Here is an 18,056-nt window from a genome sequence, read left to right on the forward strand (position 1 = left end):
GGCCGACCCGCCTCCTCGTCTTCCTCTGCGTTTCTATCTCCTGCCGTGCACTCCTTCCTTTTGTCTGTATTATTAGCCTACTTAGCTTTACCATTCACTTCCCCACCTCTCCCTGGCTCCCTCCTCACCATCCTCCGGTCTTTGTTTTCCCTTCACCTCAGTAAAGTTATTTTGGGGTGCACTTTCCTTATTCTGTTCAGATGTGAATCTTCTTTTTCTTTGTTACAATAAAATTAATGTGTTTCTCCTTCATTTCATCATGCATTCCTTCATATTCCCCAAAATGGAAGGCATCGCCCTCCCACACAGAATGTCTGGCTTGTGAACCTTCAAAACAGGAGGTGCTGAGGTGACTTCCCCCCAGGAGGTGCCGAGGTGACCTCCCCAAAAACAGGTTTGCTCATCCCCAGGACGGTAGGCTCTAATGTTCCGGTTCTCACCTCCTTTGTGCTTTTTCATGATTCAAACCCAATTATGTACCTTCCCCAAATTCCTGTTTTAGTCCTTAATGGTTCACCTCGGTTTGCTCATTTTGTAGTTTATTATGTCCTTTTTCCCTGTAAGTTTTTCTTGTTCTTTGGGCAACACTGATATTCCTGTTAATTAGAGATTACACCAGTTTTCATTACCAAAATTTGCTAAATGGACATAATAGTGAGCCTTTGGCACTTATATCAAGCATACCCTTTGGAAATATGGGAAGAAAGGTAGATTTAGGGCAGCTCTTGGTATAATAATAATTCCAGCTTTATGGAGAGAAGTAGTTCATGAGGTTCTAATGGAGTAAAAGCTTAAAAGTTGCTCTCATCTTGGTAATTTATGTAGGTCTCAGTTTGGGTGAGAAACAGTTTAAATGTAAAAATTTTTCAAGTAGTGGACTTAGAAATTATAATTATTGCTTTAATTTCAACAACTAATAATTAATTTCTGTATGTTAAGAGTTCTAGTGCTGATGATCTGTTACTTTGCGGTTTTAGCCTATTGGGAATTATAATTTTCTGGTTTTATAGCAGAGTTTATAATGTGTGCCGTGCTGTATTTAAGTAGCGAAACTGCCTTTCTTTAAATAGGCTTTCCTATTCAGACTTTTACTGAGGTAACCATATCCTCTGACGCTTTATCACTACCCATTTGTAAGATTTCTTGCTATAAGGATAGTTTCATCCTGTTTGCAACATACCCTGTTCTGGGAATAGATAGAAGGAATTGAGGGAATTCTGTTTGAGTCATACTCCATGAAAGAGCAACATCATTTTAGGAATGAAAGCAGAGAAGTTCTCACTCTTCTAAAAATAATGGGGAGAAGATTTAGGGAGGTAGCTTATAGGATCAGTTTTAAGACCAGGTCAGACATACATGCTAATTCCCTCTTTGTAAATGAGAAGTGGCCTTTAATAGCTTTATTATGGTTAGGTGAGTAGGTGAGATTTTGTTCCACCTAAAGCATGACGCTTCCATAAGCATTGCACTTTGAAACTTGCCTCGTTGGGTTTTAAAAAACGTTCTCTTCAGGGGGCGCCTGGCTGGTTCAGTTGGTAGAGCGTGCGACTCTTGATCTCAGGGTTGTAAGTTTGAGCCCCATGTTGGGTGCAGAGATTACTTAAAAATAACATCTTTAAACAAAAAAACCAAAATGTCCTTTTCAGGGTTTTAATCATGTATAATAAAACAAAGAGTCCCTTGCACTTTCTTAAAATCATGTATGCTTTTTGGAGAGGGTAGGTGAGCGAGCAGGGCTTGTGGGTTTTTCTTGCTTTTCCTTATGGGCCTTGCTTCTAAGAAGTAAGAAGTGATGGGAATAACCTAAACCATAAAGGTTATGGTGGATTTCTGCTTCCCAGGGCAGGAACCATACCCCACCCCCACCCCCCACTTCCCCCAACTTGTATCTCAGTGGTCCTGAAAAGGAGGAGAGAGCTGTTGATTTGTGATTTTTTTTTGGAATTCAGTTTTAGGCCCCACAGCTATTCCAAAACCATGAGGACTTACCAGCTCAGACTTGGGAGCCAGTGGGGATTAGAGGTGGGGGTAGAAAATGGGGATTCTTGCTCCAGTCAGAGTTGTTTATGCGGGCTCGGGTTGGAAGCCTTGTTTCTTTGACTCTTTCATTAAACCTAGGTGTGCTGTGCAGGCTTTGGGTCCACTGTCACAATTAAAGGATGGGGAAAAGCGGCGTCGTGATGTCTATCCAATCCGTTCTGACTGCCGAGCACTTGTAATTCAGAGGATAGTCGTTAGAAAAACAGAATGTAGACATTTAGAGCTACAGTTTTTAGGAATTTAGGCTCCAACTAGAACCCTGGTCTTCTGACTCCCAACCAGCTTACTGATTTTTAATTCAGTCGTTGGTTTTATTTTAGGCTTTATTTTCGAAATAACAGATTCAAGTCACATCACTCTAATTTGTGGGAAGTTTTTCTGTTTTGTTTTTGTTTTTGTTTTTTATCAACCAGGTGATCTAAGTGAACATACCTGCTTTTCCTTTGGGTGTTTTCATTTGGGTGTTTTTTGGTCATATAAAGAAAACCACAAACTCAGGAGCTCTTAAATGCTTCATGTTTGGATTTTTTTTTTTTTTTAATTCAGAGTGAATTACGGACAGTGGAGTAGGAAATAGACCATATACATAACACAACATCCACTCCCCTGTCTTGCCACCTGCACTTCCATTGGGTGTTTCAGGGTTCATTTTAAGGTGAGAGGTTCATGCCGACCCCTTGACCACCCTGTTTCCTTTTGCTGAAAAATGTGATCACAAGGTTTTTATTTCACAGTGTACTTTGACTATAGGAAGGAACCAACTCCCACCCCAAACCGAATTGCCTTTGAGATCCTATTAAACGGCGAATGCCCTGAACACCAGAATATGAAAATGCTTTTCTAGGATGAGCTCAAAGCATTTCATCCTCCAAATAAAATCTATCTGCTCGCACTTAGATTGTTCAAAGGCAGATGGTAGGCAATTGAAACAGAGAGGCAAGCTGGCAAAAGAAAAAATAAAACCACAAATATCTGAACATGAAGGTGATCTACACTCCTGCCAAACCCCCTCCTAACTTCGTTAACACAGCAGTGTAGCAATTAAGTAACATGGGAACTCAGACTCATATGGCTAATACAATTGTTCTCCGTTAATGGGGTGAATCAAAGCTTGCATATAATATACAGTGTTATTCAACAAAATGCAGAGCTAAAGGAGAATTTAAGACGGAATCAGCAGCAGAGCCCATAAACCATGCTACCCGAAGCAAACAACCACCTTATTGAAATCTCACTGGCCCTTACCACATATTCACGGTGGGGTCACCGGTAGGAAATGTTCGCTATTACAGTTACCATGTCTTAAGGAAAGGGGGCCACTCAGCAGTCTCGAGCTTGAGAGTGGCAGTAAGATGTCCTTGAGGTGAGGGAAGAAGGTGGTGAAGAGGCTGGCTCAGAACGCTGGGGAGCCCACACCAGATGTGTTGTGGGAAACCCTGACTTAGCCGGGGACAAACGTTATTGCCATCCTAGTGCTGCGGGGAGGCTGTGTAATCAGACAGCCCTCTTGATTCCCTTAGCCTTATAACCTATGAGCGGACTTTGCAGACGCCCAAACCTGGCACTTCTCACTAACCTTGAACTTGAACACTCAGTGACAGAAGGGGACGGGAGCGTGTTTCAGCTGCTGGAGCCGGGCGTCTGCGTGGCTGCCATCTCTCGGCAGGCCGTCTGTGGCTCTGCAGGGGCTCCGGGACGGGTGCGTGAGAGGGGGCTGGTCCCCACTGTGGAAGGGGCAGCCTTCTGAGCAGGTGGGGCGGGTGCATGCAAGGGGCTGCGGTGGGCAGGATGTGAGAGGAGTACACTCTGCTGAGCGACAGTGTGGGGATGCGTGTGAGGAAAGTGGCTACTGACCGGGGGCTGGTGTGGGAGACAAGGCTCTGATCGCCGCCCAGAATAAAAGAAAGGATGCCTCGGTATCCAAAGGAAACCGCTGCTGGCAGAGTAAACCTTGTGCTGCCTCAGTAACAGAGGGGAGGCTTGGAAGAGTTGGCGCTACATGTGAAAAGGCAGTAAAATCAGCTCTTGAACTTTGGAGTCATACAAAGTTCAAATATCGAGGTGTCTGATGGGCAGTGATTAGAGGAACTTTAGGGCGTGTGAATGAGTGAATGCATTCCTTCACAAATCAGTGTTTCTCCTCCCCAGCCCTCCACGTAGTATAGTTGTATTGTCCCAGAAACATGGGTTTATCTCTTACATAAGAGAGCTTGTTGCATTTTATTGCTGTATTCCATTTTCCTTTGTTTTCTTTCCTAATGGTCCTGTGTTTGATCCTGGCCAGATGTTGCCAGTGACTATTGTTAGAATGATCTTTTTTCCTTTCCCTGCCCGGTCAGACGATGGCCTGTGGTCTCTAAACTGGGATTTGGCAGTGATTCACGACTGTTGTTGAGTACAGTTCAGGAATAAAACTCAGGAATGGAAGGGCCATATTATGGAATTTGGTTGAAGCAGGTGTTGTTTTTCTTCTTCTGCCAATGCAAATCTATCCCAGAGAATTTGTCTTTACTCACAAAGAATGGCCTCTGTTCCACCTTGCTCTAAAAGGTACAAGGGCACGGGGATGCATATTTGACATGCACCTTGGGGACTGGCAGACCACCCCAGCAAGTACAATGTGTGGAATCCAGCAAACAATAAAGAGCGTGTGCTCGCGTGGCCGGATCGTTAACTTCCTTCCTTTCTCGCCTTGAGTTTTGGGAACTCCTTGCTTGCTAGTTCCATAGGCCATGGGATGTAGCTATACAAAATGCCAGAGGATGGTCAGAGGGGTGTGTGGAGGAAGAGGGAAAGCAGGAATTCTGGGCCAGAGAGCAGATGGCCAGCTGGCGACCTAGGAAGGGAAGCTCAGGTTTTTAAAGTGAAAAAAATAGTTGTTTTTTTTGTTTTGTTTTGTTTTGTTTTAAAGAGGGATTTTTGTCAAGTAATACCCTATCTCCAAGTTGGAGGATTCCAAAAGTGGACATAGAGTGCCTGCTCTCAAGCGTTTACAATCCAGGGGAGGAGACAAACTTGTTAATGTAATGAAGAGATGCAGAAGACGGCCAGAGAAAATGGAAACACCCTTTGTCCGGCACCTTCTGTGGCCCTGTTAAAATGTGCGCTGTGGCTCTGGGCCTAGGGGATTTTTTAGGTTTGTTTTTGGTGTTTTCCCCATGATGACCTGGTTGTGCAACCCTGCATTTGGAACCAGCTGCTTCCTGCTGCTCTTTTCCAGGAGCGCGTGAATGTCCATCTCCCAGAGTGATGATGGAGACCAGGGTGGGGTGCGGGGGAAGACGGCTTGGCCTCCTCTCTCTCCCTTCTCCCATGTTCTCTGGCAGCCAGGAGCTGGGCTGATGCTCAGGAGGCCTGGGGCTGTGTCCCTCCCTTACTCAGAGTGGTCGGGAGCCTGGTGGTAATCTGAAGAGGGCCACAGCCCTCCTAATGCCAGAGGGAGCCTGCGGCTTTTGCTGAGGGCATCCAATGTATTATGGGCTGTGTAGGTACAGCTCGGCCCCCTTCAGCTCCCTGGGCAGGCCTTACCCCCTGGTGTGCACACGTTTATTTATAGTTAGAGACCTAGCGGTAGCCACAGTAGTGAGCCTAGTTTTCCAACCTGTAAAAGTTTATTACCATAAGAAGCAGGAAGATTGGGATCTTTTTGTAAGGTATTCTGTTGCCCCGAAGTACCTGCAGCTCCCAGGTCTTTTTACATTGATCCCTCAACCGCCCAGAAGGCATTCAGAGAGGACCTTGTAGAGGACAGCCATCTGTACTTGTGCTACAAAGGGCAAAAATCAAGCAAGCAAGCAAACAAGAAAAGCCCTTGGAAGTCCTTTAGTTGTAGTGATATATATTTGAAAAGTATTATATATCACCGAGCAGGGACATCTGCACATTTCAGTCCTTTGAAAAATGCACTCTTCCAAACATCACGATACAGCCCTCTGAAGTTAGTTAGCATACATTGTGCATTCAAGGGAAATGTTAATTTGAAGCTAAGACATGGGGCTTTTTTTTTCTTCCTAGAAAAAAATAGTTAAGGAGCTAGGTGTACCTAGAAATGGTTAAATGAAATAATGCCATCAACAAAAAGCCCTCAAAGGCAAGTGGAAATTTTCTGTCTCACTCCTTGCGCTGTGTTTCTCGTCACAGTGTCTGGCCACTCACTGCTTGTTCATGTCACTTTCCTCGTTAGTTTGGAGTGGGCCCCTGGCTGGGCGATGGCTTGGGGGTGACTGCCAGCTGTCCTTGGTTAAGGTGATGTGAGCAGCACACAAACGTCATGCCCTTCTCGGTTATTCTCAGCCTGGGATGCAGGAGCGATAGAAGCACTACTCAGTCTGCTGTCCCTCCCCTCGGTCCCCTGTCATCACGCTTTCCCACATGGTTCCCATAGCTCCCTGTTGCCCTCAGGTGAAAGCCCAGCTAAGCCCAACAAGGCCTGTTGCCCTGTGTGATCTGTCCCTCGTCTCATTCCCTGGGACTCCCTTTTACCCACTCGCAGGAAGGTGTCATCCTCTCCTCTCCTGGTCTTCCTCTTCCTGAGAGACTCCTCTGTCTTTCTTCTCCCAACGGACTATTCATCTTCAGGTCTCACTCCCCAGGAGTCTTTTCCTGGACTTCCTGGGTCTGAGTGAGATGTCTTTCTCCTGTACCCTCGTAACACCTATTTTGAAACTTTCATCCCATTATCTTGTGATTGCCTCTTTGTATCCATCACTTGACAATAAGCCCATTAAGTGAGGGCCTCATCTTGATTTTGTGCCTGTGACCACAGGGTTGGGTATAGAGTTGGTGTTCCATAATAAATCATTGTTGAATGAAGGAACATGTAGAAAACAGAATATGGTCTTTGATTAATTTGGTGTCTGTTGCTCCCCAGATCCTTCTCATCAGTTCATAAGACTCTGCAGGACTCTGAGGGTGATGCATATCTGCAGTATTGTCAGATGTAGTCAGGTTGTTAGAAGTGTGCTTATGCAGGGAACAACATGGAGTTTTTTATTTTTAGTTGTGAATTCAGAATCTTAAGTTATACATGAGTTGCAGTGGTTTGGTTTTTAAATTGAGTTTTTGCTTAAACTTAAATCCAAAACAAAATGAACTAAAAGGAGTCATATGCTCCTCCCTACAAAGGCTCTGTGGCTCTCTGGATGTTCCTGTAAGACAGGAAAAGCTATCACAGATCAATTCCAGTTCCTGCCTTTGAAAGAAGATAGATGGGTCTGGCTTTGTGAGGAACCTTCCCTTTCTTGCCTCCCCCCTCCACTCTCTCTCTCTCCCTCTGCCAGTAATTGCATGGCTAAACTGAAACACTACTGAAAATCCAAGTTCTTTCCTGGCTCTGAATAAGGTAGCATACATATCTCTACTCTCTGGAAACATACATACATGCATATATACATGCATATACACATATACTCTGCTTTTGGCCTGAAATGATGGGCCTACGTGAAGACCTCTTTCTTGTTTCTTAAGCAGATGGACAGCTCTTTTATGTTTATCTGAATCTTTCTTGGTTACTTTGCTGGGATGTAGCCAAAATAACATGGGATATGGAGTCCGGTGACTCAGATTAATTGAACACATACTTACTGAGCACCTAGGATATTCTAGGTATATTGGAATTACCATGGTGAAGAAGACAAGGCCTCTGATTCAAGAGCCTTGCTGTGTTAACGGGGTCACGCTAGTGCCATTTACTTTGTAACTTAAGGGGGCGAATCATTTAACCTCTTTAAACTTCCTGCTTCTTCACTGTAAAATGAGGATAGTAGCGCCTACTTAGAGTTGCTGTGAGGATAGTAACACCTACTTTATAGGGCTGTTAAGAGCACCTAGGTGTTCATGTTTGTCAGATTCCGCCTGACAAACATCTGTTCATCCTTCATGTTTCTCAGCCCTTTCTGACCTCCTCCAGCAAAGATTCCATGCCTCAGCACCCCACGGTCCCTCGGGCAGTCTGCTGTGGCCCCTCACTCCTCCCTGTAAGCATCATTTCTCTGGTGCCTGTGCTCGTGCCAGGCTCTTGGCCCATCTCTGTAATCCCAGTGCCTGGCTTGGTGTCTAGCATGCAGTGCTTGATACGTGCTTGCTGCTAAATAAATTAAAGGACAAGGTTTATGAATGATCAGGTACCACACATACCATGTTATTATTGTAGGAACTTTGGGCAAGAAAATAGAACAAAAAGACAGAGTGCTTTGAGGCTCTGGAGATTGAAGGAAAACCTGGCATGTCCAACTCTTATTTTAAGGTTATCAATGTGTGCCCCTTAACCGTGGATGCTGATAAACATCCAAGTCTGTTTGATCAGACATCAAGGCAAACCTCTTGAGGTCAGGGAGGAAGGTTTAATCTACCATAGGTTTAATCTAAAGGTTAGCACATGGTTTCATTAGCTAACAAAACGAGCGGATCTCGGTGGTTGACAAAGACAGGCTCATTTTGGTTGTTTTCTGATGTGTTCACCACAACAAACATGGTAACACCTGCTTCTTGCCCATTTCGTCTCCTCTTGCAGAAAGAAGTGTGTTTCTCCTCTTTTTGTGATGGCCTCTTTTCCTACCCTGACCATACCTTTTTTGTTGTTGTCCATATAGACAAGAGAATTAATACGAGTTAGTGATAACATATGAGTTGAAAAGAGACCGTTCTTGTCCATTGTGGCGTGTGTGTGTGTGTGTGTGTTTGTGTGTGTGTGTGTGTGTATAATCTTCAACACAGTCTCAATGTGTGGGAGATAAGGGGTGAGCACTTTTGGAAAAGATCATGCCTTGAAAGATTAGTTTTTTCTCTTTACTCACCTCTGGCTATCAGCATTGAAATCAAAGGTCAGGTGGTTGCTTGAGAAGAAACAGCCACTCTCAGCAATTGTGTAGTGTTCTAGGTTGGGTCAGTTCTTAGTGCTGGATGGATAGATGGATGGCTACATGCATTTTTGAGAAAAAGCAAAACAAAACAACAACATTCCTTCCTGAGTAAAGCTTGGTAATCCTTCCCGCTATGTCTCCTTTCATCTCTTCCCTGGTTTCCATAGACTGGGGCCTCCCTCCTTGTGGGCCTACCATAGAATTTACTTGGGGCCTGTTAAATTGTCTCGATGTTTTCTAGTCTATAAATATATTTTTAAATGGGGCCATCATGGGATTTGGCTGTATTTATTTTTGTCACTCTCTCGTTTTTCTCCCAGGGAAATGGCGTGTTTACGAAGAATTTCACTCATTGGTAACGTTCGATGACTTGTGTCTTTCGTAGACCATGTCTCTCCCCTGCTGTCATAGTTAGGGAAATGGACAGTTCCTTACTTTCAGACATGCTTGTTCTAGGGTCTGTGAATGGCCTAGGACAGTGGCCACACTCCCTTTGGCATCCATCACTTTGGCATTCTCTGGGTTTCACGCATCTCATCGTATTACTCTTCTCGAGTTTACAAATCTCTTTTCATTGATTTCATTTGAGTTTGGCATCATGATGTAGTGGGACTAGCACTTGGCTGGGAATTAGGACTAGCTGTGCCCTTGGATAAGACACTCAGCATTCCTGGTTTGTAGTTTTTACCTCTGTAAAAGTCGAGACATCCAATTTGATAGTTCTCTGGCTCTAAGGGCATTTTGACCTCTGAATGCTGAAAGGATGCAGGTGGGATTTCAATCGTTCATAGCTTATGCTTTCTGGGAGCATTTTGGTCAGCTGTGTGAGTGATGATTCAAAAAATCCCATGTTCCTATGAGAAGCAAAGGGAAATATGCTGGCCCCTCAGATGGTAGCTGCTAGTCGTCGGGGGCAATCAGTTTATTTCAGGTCAGTCGATAAGCTAGAAACCAAATTGCAAAGTTGCCCTGTGCGTATTATTTAGTATCATTAAGGTATACATTTTTCTTATTTCAAAACTACATTTGATGGTAGAGTATTTGCTTCCTTTGTTTTTGATTGTGAACCCCTTTGCCCCGTTAGTGATGGTATTCTAACTCACCTCATCCAAAAAGATCCATATTACATGTCCAGCTAGGACAGGGACTCTGCATCAGGGAGAGCATCTCTCATATAATTTGACTCAGGCTGAACACATTGATTTTCTTGCAACTAGGGATTGACTCCCTCCATTGAAGACTCATGCGAGGGGAAGAACAGATAGCGAAGTGTTTGTTAAGATGGTGGACTGTCCTTATTTTGCCTTCCGGCAGCAAAGTGATCTGCTTGGAAACTAATTAAAGCATTTCCCCAATGGTGTTGATGATCTGCTTCTCCTCCTGGCTATAATTTGAACACTCCTGCAGTCTCTTAGATGGTGTGCCATGTGTCAGGACCTGGCCGAAAAGTAGCCGCCCCTCTCCATCTTTCTAGCCTGTGTCCCTTGCCTGCAGGGATTCGGAGAATGGCTCATTCCTTCAAGTGAATTCAGACCTTTCAGGTGATGCTCTTCCATGATACTCCTTGCTGTTCTGCTTTTCAAAGTCTTGAATACTATATATAGGTAATTAGGACACTCGAGGGTCCTCCACGTCTGGTCCACATTTTTTGGTGGCACAGGGATGAAGCTTCCTCTCTGGAAGCCTGCTAAGCCAGCCTCTCTTCTCTGCATCCCACTGAGTCTAGACTTAACTTTTTTCTAATATGGCAGCGTCCTTGCCCCATGGCTGGAGGATAGGGATGATCTTTGTCATGCCTTGGCAGCTATAAGCCACGTGGATCTGCGTTCGATAGCGGCTAGAGTACTGTCAAGTCCACTGGGTTCCTTTGTTTTTCAGGATAATTTTTGTTTGGCTCATTTACTGAGTAGCAGACAGAGTCCCACCTTTTCTTTTTGATATAATATGCTAAAAGTTTGGGTTCTGTGGCCTTAATCATTTACATAGCTCAAGTTAGCTATTAATACTTTTTAGGAGATTTAATGCCCATTTCTGGTGGGCTTCACCTATTTTTTATTTTTATATCATAAACCACAAAGTCCTGTGACTTAGAAAATCACGAGGTAAGACTGAAGTTAGGAATGTAAGATCCTGACTAGGATATGATGCTCATTCTCACCGCTGGCTAAAGGCTTCAGACCATCATTCAGTGAGTAAATCTGTATGGTATATTTTGTTTACACTTTGATTGTCAAGGCTAATTGTTTTAATTTTAAAATTATGCCTTGATTAGATTCAGGAATCCCTTGTAGACAAAAACTCAGGAAATTTGTTTGAATTTCTATAAGACTGTTTTAATTTCACATTTCATAGATAACACCAAGACTTACCCACGCTTTTCATACTGATGCCTCCCTGGAGGAGGAATGATGCCATTCCTTCTCAAGACATTTATTTATTCATTTATTGCTCCATTTTTGCCGTGGCATATAGACCACTAGACTCTATTACTGTCTAATTTATATAGAGGTTCAGAAAGTAGGACTGGGAAGAGGAAAGGGGGCATCAACTTTCCTTTAAGACTACTTTTTAAGTCTATTAGTTTCTGTAACTCTCATATCTGAAGAACCTGAAGGCAAACTGTAAGCCTGAGTTTCAAGTTGGTTTTCCTGGAAATGTCACCAGGATATAAACCCAGAAGCAGACCACCCAAAGAAAAATTCCCTAAAAAATTGTTATTCCTTTTTTTTTTTATCGTGTTACCGATGTTCCTGTGGGATTCCAGAGAATAGTACATACTTTGTAGAGTTGCCTCCCAAACTTCCTTGCTGAGCTCCTCTTACGGAAGAGGTTTTTCTTTAATTACTCTGTGAATGTCTGTATAAAGACGAAGGCCTAACCTTCCTAAACACTGTTAAAAATTAATTGATAATTAATTCCACAGATGCATACTGATACATGGATAGAAGACAAAGATGGTCATTGGTCGCAGACTTTGAATCAGAGTGACTCAAGGGAATTGGGCCTGCAGGTACGAAGTTTTAGGCTCACCACGACCAAATCACTTTACTTATTTTCCTTTTAATATTTGCACAAGATGAATGTAAGCATCATGTAAAAGTTCTTTAAATAAGTACAAAATAATTACAAATGATAAAACTTCTTTTTCTTTACGGTAGATAAACCAGTGTGTCAGAGGGGTTCTTATCCGTGGCCTGCTTTGAGTCATCGCTAACGTGATAAACTAAATGAGCATCTCATTTTATTTAGCTTTAAAATTAATGCTTTGTGGGTTTTTCCCCCCTTTGAGATTTTACTTAGAAAGGCATTCTCTACCTCAAGATCAAATAAATATTCAATTAAATACATGAACTATTACCTGTTCCATTTTTCCATTTAGGTTTAAGATTTTATTAGAGAAATCTCCACACATATTCCAAAGTAGAGAACAGTATAATGAACTACATACACTCACCACTCAATTTCAACAGTTCTTAATACATGACTAATCTTGCTGTATCTATATCCTCCCGCACTCCTCACCCCTTTTCCACCCTGGTATTTTGAAGTATAAATCCCTCACGTAATTTCATCTATAAATACTTAAGTATGTGTCTTTAACAGACTTAAAAAAAAAAGAAATAAAATGTCATTATTACATCTAACAAATCTAACAGTAATTCCTCCATGTTATTTAATTAATATCTACTGCTCAAATATGATACCTAGTGTTTTTTTGTTTTTTTTTTTTTAAAGATTTTATTTATTTATGTGACAGAGAGAGACACAGCGAGAGAGGGAACACAAGCAGGGGAGTGGGAGAGGGAGAAGCAGGCTTCCCGCAGAGCAGGGAGCCCAATGCGGGGCTCGATCCCAGGACCCTGGGACCATGACCTGAGCCAAAGGCAGACGCTTAATGACTGAGCCACCCAGACGCCCCATACCTAGTGTTTTAGGCCTTGAGGATACGGCCTATAAAAGTAAGGCCTAAGGCTTTAATACCTGTGGGCCAAAATTCTAGTGTGAAGAGACAGACAAAAGTGAGTAAGGTAAAAAGAAGATAATTGTGTTGAGTGCTCTGAGGCGGACACAATGGGCAATAGGAAAGAATGACCCAGGCTCCCAGGGGTGAGACTGTTCCAGGAAGGGGTGGTCAGGAGCCTTGTGAGGAGGTATCGGGGGAGTCAAGACACCAGAGACCGGATGAAGAGAAGGACCTGGGAACAGCCTCCTGAGGGGGTGGGGGAAGAAGATTGGTGATTTTGGTGGGCCTGCCAGGGTGTGCCATCTCTCCAAGCAAACTCTTTTCATTGTTAATGCTGGCTTGAGTTGCAGTCGTTTGTAATGGGTAACGTTTTGGTGTCTTAACTTTTCGGCAGGATAAATAGAACCATCCACAATACACTGATAGTGAACTTCGTGATAATTTTTGGCCAATGTGTTTATCGGTTATGCTTAATTGCCCCCGGAATGTTCCAGAAAAAAATGAAACTGAAAATTCAGGCTGCTTAAAGACCCCTTGAAATATATAAGCCCTGAAGGGCACAAACCCTTATCTCTCTGTAATAATAAGCTCTAATTTCTGCAGGGCAGGTTCCCTCTTGAGATTTTGGACACTTCCTGATTCTTTCTGGGTAAAATAAAAGTGACAACTTTTTTTTTTTCTCTTGTGACTTTTTAATACTTCTCCTTCTTCTCTGGGTTAAAACCAGGAAGTGAAAATCAGTGTGTAGAAACCAACAATACACACACGCGCGTGCGCACTTGTATTTTCATGGATATATGAATATATATATGGGAAATAGGGAAAGAATGCATAGGGAAGATGGTCTCTATTAAATTTGATTTAAATGTAATAGCAAATTAGAGTACATTCTTGTCTGAATCTTTTCTGTAACAAAGATAAAATGAGGCATTATGTTGAGATGATCGAGCACAAGTGGACGATTCCAGCGTTTTTCTTCTCAGCCATTAAAAGAAGATTTTGAAAGAAACAGTCTTTCCATATACATACAAAGAGTTTGTCAGTCTCTCTTCAAACACAGCCAGCCACAGTCAGACTAAACATTGGGAGACATTTCACCGAGTCCACAGTGGAGATATTTGTGGATTCACATATTTCCTTTCTACAAGAAAGTCTTCAAGCATTTACTGTGTTCCTGCATTTAAGACCCCTCCCAGCATCGTAGGGAAAGAAAAGCACCCAGACTGTAGTCTTTACCTTTAAGGAACTTGTGGCCTAATTGAGATAAGATGTCCACGGTAGAAGAAGGTAAGTAGTAGCTGAAGGCAGAATGTAATCAGTGCCAAGTGCAGATGAGTGCTAAGGGTTGAAAAGAGGGAGAAAGTTCACTGCAAGCTTGAATAATGATCCTAATGACTGCAGCCAGCATGCAGGGAGTGTTTACCTTGTACTGGGTACTGTTCAAATATTTTACAGGTATTCGGTCAATCATCTTCATGTCCGCCATGACGTAGGTGCCCAGGGTCACATGACAAGGAAATGGTAGTGCCCCCCCCCCCTTAGATTCTGGGCTGTCGGACTCCAAGGCACAGTCTTATGCATACCAGAGTGGGCTAGGGAAGCCTGCAGCAAGGGGGGACCCTTTGGGCAAAGGAAGCAGCCCATCTCACGGAAGCAGCTGGTAGATACAGGGAAAGAGTGACAGGTAAGGTTTCAGGGACATTATTGAAAAGCCCCTCAGTGTGGGTTAAAGGCCTGTAAACTTGCTGAGAAAAGCAGTTGGAGAACCAGTACATGAACTTACCAAGAAAATAACATGATCACCCGACACCCTGGGAGGATGGGTCTCCCAGGGGAACAGCGGGGCTGTGTTGCTGGGCAACCACGACGGTTCAAGTTTGGGCTCTCTAATCATTTCTGCTTCAGTCTTGTGGCTGTCCAGTGACTTGTTTGGCTTTCCATTAGCCCTTTCTCCCTTGGCCTTGAGGGATTGATAACTACAGAATCTCAGTCACCAGGCAGGATGTGCTCACTGTCCTGCTAGTCTTCTCAGCAACTCCCACAAGGCTGATGTGGCTTCTTAGACAGCAGAAGGTAAAACCAGGTGGCATCACCCCCGTTACTCCTCTCTGGATCTGGGGCCAAAGACTGCGAAACCACATTTCAGGGCAACTTGGAACTTTTAGGAGGAGAGTGGTGGCACGCAGAGGCCCTTCCAGAGTAACTGCAGTACCAACAGCTGCCCCTCCAGACCTGCCTCTGCGTCCCTAGGGGCTAATTAGGAGACTCCTTTGTGATCACCTGGTCGAGACTGCGTATATTTAGACAGCAAGGTCAGGGGGTGTAACCACAATTTTCTACTCCATGCTGATTAATCTAGGATTTAAATACAGGCTCCAAAATAAAGTGTAAGTGGTGGTAGCTCAAAGAAGCAAACCAAGCTTCACATTAAATGACATGGGGCTCCTGAAAATATGGGAAGCCCTGGGAACAAAGGTTACTTACTACATCTATAACTCTTTTTAGACAAAGAAAATATGTGATTAAGAAATGTTTTTGGCCAGATCTCACCAAGATTATTTACTGGGAAGGAGGCCCAGGACTCAGCCAGGCAGGAAAATGTGCGGTGTTTGCCGGAGTTGTGGAAGAACATTCTGAAGTTTGGAAGTAGAGTGAACGAGGGGGAGGGAGAACCATAATACAGTTTTCTGCTCTTAAAGGATCCCTGCAAAAGCCAAAATAAGTAGAGGAAGCCTCCCCCATCCCTTGAAATTTAGGGACCCCCCTCGTGGTGGGGAGGGGTGGGGCTTGAACATTCACTCTGCTCATTAGGCAGGTTTTGAATATTTAAAGACCCAGCACAGTACTTTTAACTTTGTTTTCCTTTAAACCATGGCTAGCTCTTCTCTAGTCTTCTCCAGGAAGAAAACTTGATTGTTTGCAGTCATCCTGGCATAAAAATGTCCACAGTTACGCTAACGGGCAGGCTTAGGTAAGCAAAGAAAATTTGCCTGTCTGCTTCCAACGTTTTACTACCTAGCTTTTTATAAAACAAAAAAATAAACTGCCATCAACTGAAGTTTCAGGTTAGGGGCTTGGTTTGAAGGTGTTTGGAGATTTGGGCATCCTTTGCCGTATTGTTTGTAGACATTGGGCGTGTTTCAGTGTCCTGGCTGACCACGTTTCCCCCCAGGGGCGCGTTCTCTACAGAATCATTTGTCTCCCGCCGGGAGATTGTTCCCTCCCTCCCCTTTGTCTGTTTCTCAGACATCTGCTGCACACTTTCTCTGGGGCATGCAGTCCAAACCATCGGAGAGAGCTTTGTGTGCTCAGTGTAACTTGCCGGTGAAGATAGACCTGACTGATTTTCATGTGCAAATACAGCGATGTTCTTGCCAGAAGCTCTGTGTCCTCGGTGTCACACGCATGAATTTATGATGCACTTTGGAGAGGGTCAGAATATTCAAAGATGAAATTAATGCTGGTCCACCCGTGCTCTGTGGTGCTGAGGTAAATGAAGGGTATCTAGTGTTCTCTGGAGCTCGAGTTCCTCCAGCGAATGCCAAGAGGAAAAAGAGGGCTCCGTGGATTGACACTGGGACGTTTGGATGCATATGTCTTGCCTCCTTTCAATTGGTAATCTAGACACAGGCCGGCTGGGGGAAATCAATTAGTGGCAGAATGTGCCAGGAGCTGTCCTCTCTCTGCCCTCCTCACTGCCTTACAGGACACCTGTTCGTTTTGCATACATTCAGGCACCATCTTCTCATATTCCTGTAATTTTATTCTTTTGATGTTGGTCTTTATATGCAAAGAACTAGATTAATCACAATCCTTACTTCGTGACACATTATCTTCAGATTTTTACCTATTCAAAGTGGTCTAATGAGCAACCCAACCCCATCCCCTGAAATCAAAGGTAGGACCTTGAAAATACCCTACATCTGACCTGGTGATGGTCCTCCTCACATCTGATCCTCCTTCCTCCTCCTTCCTCACATCTGGTCCTCCCCAAGGTAACCATCATCTGAACCCTGTGTGCACCTTTCCTTCCCTACTGTCCTTTCTGTATGCTTGCCTTCACCTGTATGTGGTCCTAAGATGGACTACATTAAAGCATAAAACATATATACATGGAAAGGGCATCAGACTGTGTGTAATCTTTTTTACTTAATATTGTCACTGCTGTCATTCATCTATATTGCTGCATGCCACAGTAGTTCATTTGCCTTGTCTGCTACATAATGTTCCATTGGGATTATACTCCGTTTACTCATTTGCTCTCCCATTGATGGGCATTCAGGTTGGTGCTAGGATCTTGGCTACTGTGAACATGTCTGCTATAAATATTCTTGTACATATAATCAGTTGTCCATATGCGAGAGATTACTCTGTGTATAGGACTTCATTTTTTGGAAACTAGCAGTGATAGTATGAACCAGAGAACATTTGTGGGAAGCTCGATGGAGATAAATCCTCAGTGCTTTTTATTTCAGTTGGTGTGAAGAAGTCGCATGTAAACTTTGTATGAGACGAGACGCCATTTTATTTTTACTTCATTTCTTCCACCATCGTCCCAGTCCCAGCCAGTGCTTGGAACAGTTCTGGACACACAGTGAGCACTTTCTTTATATGTAGGTTCGGTGCAGTCAGTGCTTGTCGATTTTATCTGATTTTAAACTCTTTGATGGTAAAGCCATGTTCTCATGAGACCAGTCTTCTTTGTGCTTCCAAGTGTCTAATTGGGTCAGTTTTTTGCCCTGAAAGAACTTCCCATCTATTGGGGAGAATTATAATGCATTGTGATATATGCTGTAACCCTTAGGTCATAGAGAAAGGGTGCTTACCTTTCCCTGGGAGAGAAGACTTCTGGGGGTGACAGGGGAGAACGTATTGGATCTGATCATTGGAGCATGAGTAAGAGTTCACAAGATAGATTAGGAAGGTGGAGAGTATGGACTATTTCAGGGAACTTAGAAGCATGGGAAAACATGGCACACTCAGGCCCTGGAAAGCGGTTGGTTTTGGCTAGAACATGCGTTGTATGCAGTTAAGTGTAGGCAAACGAGAAGTCAAAGGTGCTTGTGTTTTTGCGAGTCTCTTCATCTTTGAGGATTGTAGATAGACCGAAGTCATTTTCACTTAGTCCCACTACTAGGCATCTGGGTCTCTGGTACTTAGTGATGTCCCTCCCCCTTCCCCTTTGTGGCACA

The 18,056-nt window shown here is 43.6% G+C and overlaps 1 protein-coding gene across 6 annotated transcripts in view; it reads left to right on the top strand.

Annotated features, from left to right (window-relative positions):
• The window catches only part of ETV6 (ETS variant transcription factor 6), a 235,785-nt gene that overhangs the window by 17,841 nt on the left and 199,888 nt on the right, over positions 1 to 18,056 (top strand). For 2 of the 6 annotated variants that reach the window (XR_013449080.1, XM_036076223.2), the window contains exon 2: positions 11,824 to 11,910. The exons of the other annotated variants lie outside the window; for them this stretch is intronic. Coding sequence is in view for 1 of the 2 variants with exons in the window: in XM_036076223.2 (XP_035932116.2) it covers positions 11,824 to 11,910 (87 nt within the window). In the remaining variant the exon portion in view is untranslated. The remainder of the gene's footprint in view (positions 1 to 11,823; positions 11,911 to 18,056) is intronic. 6 annotated transcript variants of the gene reach the window in all.

The sequence above is a fragment of the Halichoerus grypus genome, chromosome 6, assembly GCF_964656455.1.
Source record: "Halichoerus grypus chromosome 6, mHalGry1.hap1.1, whole genome shotgun sequence".
Taxonomy (NCBI): domain Eukaryota; kingdom Metazoa; phylum Chordata; class Mammalia; order Carnivora; family Phocidae; genus Halichoerus; species Halichoerus grypus.